This window comes from Aotus nancymaae, unplaced genomic scaffold (genome assembly GCF_030222135.1).
Source record: "Aotus nancymaae isolate 86718 unplaced genomic scaffold, 86718_ANA_hifiasm-v0.15.2.pri h1tg000007l, whole genome shotgun sequence".
Lineage (NCBI taxonomy): Eukaryota > Metazoa > Chordata > Mammalia > Primates > Aotidae > Aotus > Aotus nancymaae.
In genome coordinates, this window is record NW_026988418.1 from 60,705,405 (window position 1) to 60,719,077 (window position 13,673).

General features: G+C 40.7%; 1 protein-coding gene across 2 annotated transcripts in view; it reads left to right on the forward strand.

Annotated features, from left to right (window-relative positions):
* The window catches only part of BCAS2 (BCAS2 pre-mRNA processing factor), a 30,915-nt gene extending 22,396 nt beyond the window's left edge, over positions 1–8,519 (forward strand). Inside the window, exon 7 of one of the 2 annotated variants that reach the window (XM_012466637.3) lies at positions 7,449–8,519. In XM_012466637.3, coding sequence (XP_012322060.1) covers positions 7,449–7,572 — 124 coding nt within the window. In that variant the 3' untranslated portion in view covers positions 7,573–8,519. The remainder of the gene's footprint in view (positions 1–7,448) is intronic. The other variant, XM_012466635.2, reaches the window with a different exon arrangement.
* The last annotated feature ends 5,154 nt before the right edge of the window (positions 8,520–13,673 follow it).

Genomic DNA, 13,673 nt, shown 5'->3' on the forward strand with positions numbered 1-13,673 from the left:
GTTACCACTAATTCATTACTTCCTTTTGATTTATATTCCTTATATAGGCTTAGCTGTTTGTGGCTTCTACTGTCTTCACAAAAACTGAACTGATGTATAGTGCCAAAATGGGTGTGTGATTTTAGAGACTGCAAGTTTTTTAAAAGGTAGATCTTGGTGTTCTAAACTACAAATCTCAAAACTGTTGAAGAACATTCCTCAAACCAAAATCTGGGCTCACAAAATGTTTCTACAGTTAAATTGTTAAGTAGGATTGATGAAAAATTGAGTGAAAACTCTAATTATCATGAATGTTTCAGTTTGATTCCCCAGAAAATAAACTTTGAGATGGAAATTAGAATGTAGGAAGTTTGTTAGAAAGTATTCTTGGGATTAACACCTGTTGAGAGCAAAGGAAGCAGGATTGAGCAGGAGACGAACTGTGCTGCATTTGCAACAAAGGCCTCAGCCAATCCCTGCAGGAGGCTCTGGAGCTGGAATGACACTTCAAGGTTTTTCTGACTTGGTATGGGGAGGTTGGACCTTTGTAAAGCTCATCAACCAGTCATTAATGTGCGCTGTTCCTGGTAAGGTGGTGGGACATTAGGCAAAGTGATTCTCTTCAGCTCAGGGCAAGTCCTGGAGAAGGACTTAGCTGAGAATTGCCAGCCATCTACTCTTCCAGAAGCTGGGGCATGCATACATGCTTCAGACCTGGAGGGGGATCATCTGGGCAGCACACCACAGCAGCCACTCTAGTGTGAAATTGGCATGGGAAAACATATCATAACGATAGACATTTTGTGCAATAAAAATAGCTATTATACCCCATATCATAAATATCACAAACCTGCCCAACACCCTACAGTAGCTTGCCACTGCTTCCATGTCTATTCTAAGCCCCAACTAGTTATATAAGTTGATTAGTAAGGTAGGCCTTATGCTACCTATCTAAAACCTTACTTCCCACAAATTCCCAACTGAGATCTTCAAGTTCAGTCAGGTAAGTGACTTTATTTCTGCCCACATAATTCTTCTCTGTCTAAATCCAGCTCAGGTCCACTCTCTTCCTCCACGAAGCTTCTATACAGATATTATCACAACTTCCTTCTCTGGATTGCAGCCCACAGGCTGTGCTACAAAATTCAACCCTTAATTATAAATGATCTTCATCTCCAGTGGGTTTTGTTTGTTCACTTTTTTGTTTTGTTTGTTTTGTTTTGTTTCAGTAGCTGTGTATAGACTAAGCTCCCCAGTAGACTGAAAATTCTCCTAACTAGGCGTGGTTGTGCACGTGTGTAACCCCAGCTACTTGGGAGGCTGAAGTGGAAGGATCACTTAAGCTCAGGAGTTCAAGGCTTCAGTGAGCTAGGATTGCACCACTGCCATCCAGCCTGGGTGACAGAGCAAGACTCTGTCTCTTAAAACAAACAAAAGCTAAAAAAAAAAAAAAGTTCTTCTAAAGTTGGGGTTGTGCCTTTCTTTCCACAGCATCTACCATGTTAATGGGCACATCGTAGATATTGAACAGATTCAAAGGTTTACAGACAAAAGTGACTTCAGAGATCACTTAGTCCAACCTAATTTTACAAATGAGTTAACAGAGACTCAGAAAGATGAAGTTGTAATCCTCCTCTGAACTCCCACGTTACTTTGTTTGTACCTCTTTTATGGTGTTTATTGCTTTCTGTTTAGTATTTTAATCATCTTCCTACCTGTTCCCCGCCCCTCCATCTCTCTCTGTATTTTTATGGGCTATTTCTCTTCTGTCCATTGCTTGAATGCTTGTGTTCCCTAAGGCTCTGTTTTGGGCCAGCTAATCTGAGCAATCCATTCCCATAGACTTTAATTACCACCAATGAAGTGGATGGCTCACTAATCTGTATCTTTAGCCCTATCTCTCTCCCCAGCAGTATTGCAGCTGACAGCTCCACCTGGATGCTCTGCAAGATTCTCAGACTTGACTTGTTGTCCTTGACTCCTCCCTAATCCTTATATCCAAGTGGTCACCAAATCCTATTCATTTACTTTGGAAATGGCGCACTAATCCTGATCTATGATCCTGCCACCTGTCATGAATTCAGGTCCTCCTCATCTCTGAATCATAGGAATAGTCTCTTCCTTGTACTCCTTGTAAACTTTCTTTTTCTACAAGTTAATCCTCAAAGCTGGTAGCAAAGTAATCTTCCCCAATAATTAATCTAAAAAAGTCATTCCTTTGCTTAAAAATCATTGGCTCTTTGTTCCTAATTTTTTTTTTCTTTTGAGACAGAGTATTGTCCTGTTGCCCAGGCTGGAGTGCAGTGGTGTGATCTCGGCTCACTGCAACCTCTGCCTCCCGGGTTCAAGTGATTCTCCTGTCACAGTCTCCTGAGTAGCTGGGATTACAGGCACCTACCACCACGCCTGGCTGATTTTTTGTATTGTTAGTAGAGACTGGATTTCACCATGTTGGCTAGGTGGATCTCAAACACCTGGCCTCATGAGCCACCCACCTCAGCTTCCCAAAATGCTGGGATTACAGGTGTGAGCCACCACGCCCGGTCATCTTTATACAATTTTTTTAAGTTTCAGACATTTATCTCAAAATAGAGTAGGCTGGGCATGGTTACTCACACCTGTAATCACAACACTTGGGAGGCTGAGGCAGGTGAATTGCTTGAGCCCAGGGGTTCAAGACCAGCCTGGGCAACATGGCAAGATCCTGTCTCTGCAAAAATAGAAATATTAGCCAGGTCTGGTGGCATGTGCCAGTAATCCCAGTTACCTGGGAGGCTGAGATAGGAGGATTGCTTGAGCCTGGGAGTTCAAGACTGCAGTGAGCCATGATTGTACCACTGTAGTCCAGAGATGCTCTCTCTCAAAAAAAAGAGAGAGAGACAGAGTATTATCAAAAAAAAAAAAAAAGATCGGTAGATGAATTTGAGATGTATGCTGGTAACAGAAAGATATTTGTGGTAGGCAGTTTCTACAATGGCTCCCAGTTCCTGCCTCTGATATTCACAACCTTGTATCATCTCTGTGTGTGTGTGGGCCAGACCTAGGACTTGCATCTAACAAATAGAATATGGAAAAAGTGATGGAGAGTCACTTCTAAAAGTTAATGATAAAAGACTGACTTTCACTCTGCTCTCACTCTCTCTCTCTGACTCGTGTGCTTCTTCTGATGAAGCAAGCTGCCATGTTGTTAACTGCCCTATGGAGAAGTCCATGTGGCAAGGAACTGAGGGTGACCTCCAGCAAATAGCCAGAGCAAAACTGCACCCTTGGTCAAACAGCCTGGAAGAGAATGAATCCTGCCAACAACATGAGCAAGCCGTGAGTCTACAGAAGTCCCAGGCAACACGTTTTCTTCTTTTTCTCCTCTCCTCTCCTCTCCTTTCCACCCCGCCCCACCCAGCCTCCTCTCACCTCACCCTCCCTCCATCCCTCCCTCCCTCTCTCTTTCTTTCTTTCTTTTTCTTTTCATTTGAGACACAGTTTTACTCTGTTACCCAGACTAGAGTGCAGTGGCATAATCTCAGCTCAGTGCAAACTACACCTCCCAGGTTTCAAGTGATTCTCTTGCCTCAGCCTCCCAAGTAGCTGGGATTACAGGTACCCACCACCACACCTGGCTATTTTTTTTTTTTTTTTTTTTTTTTTTTTTTTTTGAGATGGACTCTTGCTCTCTTAACCCAGGCTGGAGTGTAGTGGCATGATCTCAGCTCACTGCAAATTTCACCTCCCAGGTTCAAGCAATTCTCCTGCCTCAGCTTCCCAAGTAGCTGGAATTCCAGGTGCGTACCACCACTCCCAGCTAATTTTTGTATTTTTAGTAGAGATGGGGTTTCCCCATGTTGGCCAGTCTGGTCTCAAACCCCTGACCTCAAGTGATCCAACCACCTCAACCTCCCAAAATGCTGGGATTACAGGCATAAACTACCACACCCGGCCTAACTTTTGTGTTTTTAGTAGAGACAGGGTTTTGCCATGTTGTCCAGGTTGGTCTTGAAATCCTGCCCTCAAGTGATCCACCCGCCTCGGCCTCCCCAGAGTGTTGAGATTACAGACAGGCTTGAGCCACCATGCTTGGGCTTTTTTTTTTTTTTTTTGACATGGGCTCTCACTTTATCACCCAGGCTAGAGTGCAGTGGCATGATCATGGTTCACTACAGCCTTAAATTCCTGGACTCAAGCAATCCTCCTGCCGGGGAACCTTTTGACTTGTAGCCTTTTGAGAGATCCTGAAATAGGAGCCCCAACAAAGCCACATCCAGATTCCTGCTCCATAGAAACTATGAGCTAATAAATGTTGTTTTAAGCCACCAAAGTTTGGAGTCAACAGCAAGAAATTGGAGAAGATGGAATGCAGATGGAATTTTTATGCAGCATTAGGTAACGAATCATATTATATTGCCAAGTGAAGAAAATCAAATTGCAAAATAGCATATGTATGCTGCTTATATATATACACATAGCATCATCACATTTGTACATAAAAACACAAATGCATGTTTTTTGTATATAGTCACATCTTTTATTAATTTTCACATTAACTCAGAGGCTATTTGCATTTATATAAGGTACATAGGGTAGACAAATTCATAGAGACAGAAAATGGAATGAGAGTTGCCAGGGCTGGGAGAAACGGGAAATGAGTTGTTTAACAGGTAGAGAAGAGTTTTAATTAGGGATGATGAAAGTTATTTGGATGGTCGGGGGTGATAGTTGCACAATATCAATGTATTTAATGCCAGTGAACCATATACCTACAAATGTTGAAAATGGTAAACTTTACATTATGTGTATTTTACCACAATTTTTAAAAACCACAAAATGGGGAAAACATTTAAAATGAGACAATTTAATAATTTAAAAGGTTCTTATATATTACTTTTTTTTAAAGAAAAGATCCTATTTGCCCTTTTTGCACAAATTCTAGTGTCTATATTGCAAAGGTAATCCTCTGACCAACTTAAAACTTAGGCTTTTAAGAGGGATGGTATGCCTGAAAATCAACCTTCTTTTCTCAAATTCACATTCAGGAATGCCCTGGAGTTATCACCAATTATTTGCACTTAGTGAGCAGGCAGACACATAGCTACCATATCCAGTGTTAGAAGGGAACCAAGGCTAAAAAAAAAAAAGCCCACCCCCGCCCAAAAAAAACCCTAAGAGAATGGCAAGAGAGCCTCTCGAAAGATCTGATGGTATCTCACCCCTCATCAGGTAAATTCAGCAAAAGCCATCTGACCTCAGCGGGGAACCTGCAGAGCAGGGAAGCTGGCCTCTCTGAGTACGCAGCTGTGTCCTCTGTGTCTTCAAGCTGTTAAAATTCTTGGTGTTTACCTACATTAGAGGAGCTTGTATTGTTGGCTTGACTCTGTTGATGTCTTTTAGGTTAATCATACCGCCATTGCTTTTTTTTTTTTCTTGAGAAATTGTCTTGATCTGTCACCCAGGCTGGAGTGCAGTGGTGCAGTCTTGGTTCACTGCAACCTCTACTTCCCAGCTCAAGCGATCCTCCAGCCTCAGCCTCCTGAGTAGCTGGGAGCATAGGGGCAAGCCACCATGCCTGGCTCATTTTTTCATTTTTTTGTAGAGACAGGGTTTTGCCATGTTGCCCAGGCTGGTCTCCAACTCCTGAGTTCAAAGCTATTGGGCAGCCTTGGCCTGTCAGAGTGCCAGGATTACAGGCAAGCCACCATGCCCAGTCCATCATTACTTTTTTACATCTATACACACTGATATCAGAAGTGAAATTGGCTCAAAGTCCTAGCTCCTAAAGTAATTTGGAAGAATTTTTATGAAATGCAAGCAGAGATGGATGTTGCATGATTTCTAGAATCGTTCCCAGATCATCCTTGGAGCAGGATTCCCAACACGTTATGACTACTTATAGTGGAGAGGTATCAATTCACTGTCCACTCACATCTCGACTTTAAGTGGTTTGGCACAGTAAGTTGAAAAAATAGAAACATTTAATGAGACCAAAAACAGTCCATGGGTGCTTCTTTCAGTTTTTGCTAGAGTAGCCCAGGTTCTTGGGGTTTTCTTGAGTTCCCACGGTTTTCTAGACAAGCTTGTAAAAGAATGAAATTATTGGCTGGGCATGGTGGCATGTGCCTGTAATCCCAGCTACTTGGGAGGCTGAGAGGCAGGAGAATTGCTTGAACCCAGAAGGCAGAGGTTGCAGTGAGCCAGTATTGTGCCATTTCACTCCAGCCTGGGCAATAGAACAAGACTCTATCCCTCCACCCCACCCCCCGCCAAAAAAGAACAAAATTTAAACCAGTGGACACTGATATCTGGGACAAAAATACCTGAGATGAAATACTAATGATTTAAAGAAAGACCGAAGATGCATTCAAGCCACAACTAACACCAGATTGAGCAACTTCTCGAGCAGAAACTGGGTAACCGCTGATGCTGTGGAATTAAGAGGGGATGAGAGTGATGCCAAAGTATGCTGATTCTCACTGGCCCCACCTTCCCTGGCAGTGTAGAGAAAACCAAGCAGGAAGGAAAGTGAGCAAGTTATAGCTAAGGGGAAAATATTAAGTTAGAGCAGCAATGGGACATTTGGGGGACACTCGGGTACAGAATTTACGTAATATTGCATTAATTTCTTATTTCATAGATAAGATAAAGGTATTGTGGTTAATGTTCTTCAAAGATATGTGCTGGAGCTTTTTAAGGATGAAGTGTTATGATGTTTAGGACTCATTTTCAATGGTTTCAGCAAGAAAAAATATGCATAAATAGAAAGATAGATATTAGATGATAAACATATATATACACACACATAAATGTACCACAATACTAACAATTGGATAAATGTAAATGAAAAGTATGTGAGTATTCATTATACTATCCTTTCATCTTTGCCAGAGGTTTAAATTTGTTCAAAAATAAACGTTTTTAAAAAATAATTTAAGTTGATGTGAATAGCTTTGTTTCAACATGTGTGAACCACTTTTGCTACTCTCGAAGACAAGGCTGAAACACGTTACGACATTGGAGTTCTATCATTTGTGAAAACTAATTGAAGTTAAAAAAAAATAGTGGAGGCGAGATGTGGTGGCTCACACCTGTAATCCCAGCACTTTGGGAGGCCAAGGCAAGCAGATTATTTGAGGTCAGGAGTTTGAGACCAGCCTGACCAACACAGTGAAAGCCCATCTCTACTAAAAATACAAAAATTAGCTGGGCATGTTGGTGCTCACCTGTAGAACCAGCTACTCAGGAGGCTGAGGCAGGAGAATCGCTTGAACTTGGGAGGTGGAAGTTGCAGTGAGCCAATATTGTGCCATCACACTCCAGCCTGGGCAGCAGAGCAAGACTCCATCTCAACAAACTAAAAAATTAAAAAATAGTGGAAAGCTTCAAGTTAAAGAAAGTGAAGTGAATGTTTACATTTATTTCTACTCCCTCCCAAAATCACATTACCACATTTAGTAAACGTTTCTTGTTTGTTTTGTTTTAAGGCATAAATTCACAAAGACAAAGAAAATGGGAAACGAGACAACAGCAAGAAATTGGAGATGGAATGCAGATGGAAGACGGGCAACCGATTTAACAGATGCAAAGAAGCTACACCCTAAACAGTGAGAAAGCAAACTGCGGAAGTTACAAAGCAATTTTGTTTACGCACACAACCCCTCTGGACCCAGCATTTGGTAGCACCAGTGACCTCTGGGAGTCAGGGTAAATGTGAGGTAAAATATGAAATGAGGCCAGGCGCGGTCGCTCACACCTGTAATCCTATCACTTTGGGAGGCCGAGGTGGGTGGATTACTTGAGTTCAGGAGTTTGAGACCAGCATGACGAAACCCTGTCTTTACTAAAAATACAAAAATGAGCCAGGCGTGGTGGCTCACTCCTGTAGTCCCAGCTACTCCAAAGGCTGAGGCAGAAGAATTCAAACAATTTTCCTTGAGAGTGAGCTGAGATTGTGCCACTGCACTCCAGTCCAGGTAACAGAGCAAGACTCTGTCTCCAAAAAAAAAAAAATTAAACCCTGATATAATATTATTTCAATGTATTGTCTTAACGTCCCCCAAATGTCTTTATGGCTGTTGTAATTTAAGAAAGAGTTAGACCCTGTTCTACCTTAACTTTAAGGAAGCCGTGAGAGGCTCAAATCCCCATCTTCAATCCCAGCTGGCTGGGCTGACAGAAGGCAGAAAGTATGTTTTCCAAAAAGAGGGAAAATAGAGAATTGCTTAATGGGGAACACCTAGTACCGTCAAGGGCAAGGATTCAATAGTGAAAGAAGAAAGATTAAGTGAGAGCTCATACACTTAGGAAGAATCCCTCAGCCATCTTTCCCCATTCTGCTAGCAGCCTCCTTCCGGAAGGAGATTGATTACAAGAGTTTTTGCTGGCGAAATCTGTTCTGGCCAAGAGAAAAGATCTAAAGATGCCATTGAAATGAACCAGCCAGATTACCTTACGGTGAAGGGCAGAGCTGACAGGCCCCATCCACATGCACAGGGTTTTCTAGAAATGCTTTTGTGCTCCCTCTCTAAAAGTTGAATAAAGAATATGTATTAGATGGCCAGGCACTGTGTCTCATTCCTGTAATCCCAGCACTTTGGGAGGCCTAGACGGGAGACCAGGAGTTTGAGACCAACTTAGGCAAAATCGCATTGTTTCTACAATAAATAAATAAATAAAATGTATTATCTATAGTATTATCAATGTTAAATTATCAGAATGTGAAATTATAACATGTTTGCATCAATTCCTAGCCAACCAGGAAGTCAGAGGGAATCGTATCTGTGAAAGACCACTCTCACTTCTGACATCAACTGCAAGTCTGGGAGTTCCCAAAACCATCCTCAGGTTGATAATCCTCTGGAAGGACTCACAGAACTCACTGAAAATTACTATATTCACGGTTACAGTTTATGACAGGAAAAATGTACACATTAAATTCAGCTAAGGGAAGAAGCGCATGGGGCCACGTCAGGGACGTACCCAATGTGGAGCCTCCCTCATCCTCTCTTCATAGAGTCAGAACACATTATTCTGTGAAAGGATAAGATAATAAACACCCACATACTTTTCACCGAGATTTATCCAATTGCTAGTATTGTGCTACATTTGCGATGTCTCTCTCTTGCTCTCTCTACATATGTATGTATATAAAATCTATCATCTACCTATTATCTATCATCCACCTATTATATCATCCTATCTATCTATGCATGTCTGTTTTTTTCTTGCTGATACTATCTTCCAGTGTTGATGTGTACAGTATGCACCAAGTATTGCTAACCAGGGAAGCTCACCCCCTAAGTGTTGAGAGAGTTTTATTGAGACTTCATTATATAGGCATGATTGACTAATTGTCCATGTAGTTGATCTCAAACTCCAGGTCAACTGATACCACATGACCCAAAGCCCCAACCCTTCAGATGAGAATATGGCCTAGAGAAAAAATAAAAATATAAGAAAAAAAATAAAAACTAAAAACCAAAGCTCCTATCCTAAGTAACATGTTGGTCTTTCTGGTATGGCCAACCCCTGCCCTAAATCACATTGTTAGACTATCCAGTCTGACACAAGGCACCCTGACACTCTCTCATCAGGCATAACATTCCAAGTACCCAGAGATTACTAAATCCATGAAACCTAGGGCAAAGGCCACAACTTCTACTTGGGCAAAGCCAAATTCTTTACTACATAGTGTTTATTAAGGTAACATCCTTGTTATTAGAAATGTGCTAAAGTTTTTCAGGTGAAGCACGGTATTGTCTACAGCTAACTTCCAAATACTTGAGCAAAAATGTGTGTGCGTGTTTATGCATGTGCATGGGTTGATGGAAAGAGAAAGAAAATGTGTCAAAATGTGAACAATTCAAGAATCTAGGTCAAGGGTATATGGATATTTATTGTACCATTACAACTCTTCTGTAGGTTTTTAATTTTTTCAAAATGAATATTGGGGAGGGATTTTAGTAGGGTTTTCAGTTTAATGGAGGGTACCTTTAATCTATCGGAATAAGAGATAGAAAGGTCTCACCTTTAATCTGATCTCTGCTCTGAAGCCTTTATTCAAATGACAGGTTTTTACTGGGCGTTACACCTTTGATCTGAATTTGCCCTGAGGCACGTTAAAGCACTAAGGAGCTTTAATAATAGATGTGAAACCACCTCCTTCATATGATCTTCGCCTGGAGACATTTTAGTCAAGTGATCGGTTTTATAAGGTATTTTTTTTACTCAAAACCTTTACAAAATCTCATCTTTTTCTGTTTAGGATCTAGACGCTCAAATGCTGGTGAGGATGTGGGGCAAAAGAAATTCTTATTCATTGTTGGAAGGAATGCAAAATGGTACAACCACTGTGGAAGACAGTTTTTTAAAAAACTAAACATACTCTTTTAATACCATCCAGCAATTGCATTTCTTAGTATTTACCTAAACAAGTTGAAAATGTATGTCCTCACAAAAACCTGCAAACAGATGTTTATAACAGCTTTAATTATGATTGACAGAACTCTAGGGCAACCAAGCTGTCCTTCAACAAGTGAATGGATAAATTAACTCGGATATATCCAAAAAAATGTAAGAGTATTCCATGCTAAAGAGAAATGAGTTACCATGTTGTAAAAAGACATGGAGGAAACTTAAATATGTATTATTAAGTGAAAAAACATAGCTTATAAAGGCTATATACATATTGTACTGTATGATTCCAACTACTTGACATTCTGGAAAAGGAAAAACTATGAAGACAGTAAAAAATTAGTACTTTCCAGGGTTTGAGAGGAGGAAGAGATGAATAGGTACACAGAGGATTTTTAGAGCAGCGAAACCATTCTGTACAATACTATAATGATGGACACATCCTTGTACATTTGTAAAAACCCATAAAATGTATAACACCAAAGTGAACTCTAATGTAAACTTTGGATTTTAGATGATAATGAGGAGTCAGTGTAGCTTCATTGATTGTCACAAATATACCACTCTGGTGTGGCATGGCGATAAAGGGAGATGCTGTTCATATTTGGGGGTAAAGGGCATGCAAAACCTCTCTGTACTTTCCACTCAGTTCCTTGGTGAACCGAAAACTGCTCTAAAAAATAAAGTTCATTTAAGAAAAAGATTTCTGGGCCAGGTGCAGTGGCTCATGTCTGTAATCTCAGCACTTTGGGAAGCTGAGGTGGGAGAATCATTTGCGGTCAGGAGTTCGAAACCAGCCTGGCCAACATGGTGAAACCCCCTCTCTACTAAAAATACAAAAAAAAAATTAGCCGTGTTTTATCCCAGCTGCTCGGGAGGCTGAGGCAGGAGAATGGCTTGAACTCAGGAGGTGGAGACTGCAGTGAACCGAGACCACGCCACTGCACTCCAGGACTCTGTCTCAAAAAAAAAAAAAAAAAAAAAATTTCTGAATGCTAAACCCTTAAATGGGAAAGCATACTGTACCCTATTCCAAGGCAAATTGAGCTTGAGAAATCAAGGCATTTTTCAGTTTCTTACTCTGGGAGACAATCTAGACCCTTTAGAAGTAGTGTCTTCCTTGTGGGTTAATGTAATTCAGAAGCTAATTAAGTCTCTACTGTCCATCCTGGTGGTCACTAATCTTATGTGGCTATTGAATATTTGAAATATGGCTAGTATGAATTGAGATGTGGTACAACTATAATACACACTGGGTTTTGAAGGCTTAGTAAAAAAAGGAATGTAAAACACCTCATTAATATATTTTTATATTAATTACATATCAGAATGATAACATTTTGGGTTTACTGGATTAAACATACCCAATTGAACAAAATACATAATTACAATTAATTAATTGATCTCACTTTTTTTGGTGGGGGGATGGAGTCTCACTCTCTTGCCCAGGCTGGAGTGCAGTGGCATGATCTCAGCTCACTGCAACATCTGCCTCCTGGGTTCAAGCAACTCTTGTGCCTCAGCCTTCGAAGTAGCTGGGATTACAGGTGCCCACCACCACATCTGGCTAATTTTTGTATTTTAGTAGAGATGGATTTTGCCATGTTGACCAGGCTGGTCTGGAACTCCTGACCTCAAGTGATCTGCCCCCCTTGGCCTCCCAAAGTGCTGGGATTACCGGTGTGAGCCATTGCACCCTTGCTGATCTCACCTCTTTAAAAACTTTTTCTTTTTTTTGAGATGGAGTCTCTCTCCATCTCCCAGGCTGGAGTGCAGTGGTGTGATCTTGGCTCACTACAACCTCCACCTCCCAGGTTCAAATGATTCTCCTGCCTCAGCCTCTGGAGTAGCTAGGACTACAGGTGCGTGCCACCAGACCTGGCTAATTTTTTGTATTTTTAATAGAGACGGGGTTTCACCATGTTAGCCAGGATATCCTGACCTTGCCATCTGCCCGCCACAGCCTCCCAAAGTGCTGGGATTACAGGCGTGAGCCATGGCACCCGGCCAATTTTAAAAACTTTTTAAATGTGGCAACTAGAAAATTTTAAATGATAGATGTAGTGCATATTATATTCTATTGGACGGTGCTGTTCTATGCAGAAAATTCCACTGATTACTTGGCAAGAGCAATTCACTAACACACTTGGACAGCTAAAAATGTGTTACTACAAATAAAAAGGTGTTACTAGCTTTGGCTGAATGAAAGTTCTGGAGGATAACCATTGTTTGGTACCCTACTTACATTTTGGAGGAACAGTATTGCACCCAGGGGTATCTTCCTGGACCCTTTCCATCAAGTTATTTAGAAGAAATGTAATTTTTTTTCTATTCTAGTGATAACTACAGTGTAGTTGCCCCAGATAATAAAATTGGAGTTATAGGCAGAGCATGTATTTAATCCAGGCAAGGATGGGTGTTTTATGAAGGGATAAAAATCTCTGGAAGTTAGTGAAAAAAAAGATCTGGAAACTACTTATAAATATATTGGGGAATATCTACATCTAATGTGAAATGAAATTTTAACTTAAATATACTGTAATCTATAAATGCTGTGGCTTTTACTAGCTGATTTTTCAGAACCTAGACAACATTATAAAAATATAAATCTAGGCTGGTTGTGGTTGCAGTGAGTGGAGATTGCACCACTGCACTCCAGCCTGGGCCACAAAGTGAGACTTTGTGTCAAAAAAAAATCATATCTATATATCTATATCTATATAGATATAGATATAGATATATACAATTTTAAAGAACTATGATGATTCTTTTATCATGGTGGTAGACTGTATCTTCTAAATTCTCATAGATCTTTTCAAATGTTGAACTATATAATTATATAAGAATTAATAACATATGATAATATATGTATTAGTAATAAGATGCTATTTATCCAAACACTTAAAATAAAGAAATTGGATTGCAAAAGAAAGGTGTTTGGGATAAAATGTAAGTAGAGACACTAGTGCCAAGAAGGACAAAGACTTTAAACACAGTTTTCACTTTTTTTTGGAGATGGAGTCTCATTCTGTTGCCCAGGCTGAAGTGCAGTGGTGCAGTCTCAGCTCACTGGCCACTTCCACCTCCACCTCCCAGGGTCAAGGGATCCTCCCATCTCAGCCTTCCAAATAGCTGAGATTACAGGTGCACACTACCAGCTAATTTTTGTATTTTCAGTAGAGACAGGTTTCTCCACCAGGCTGGTCTTCTGACTTTAGGTGATCTGCCCACTCGACCTCCCAAAGTGCTGGGATTACAGGCATGAGCCACTGCACCCAGCCTGTTTTTTTTCTTCC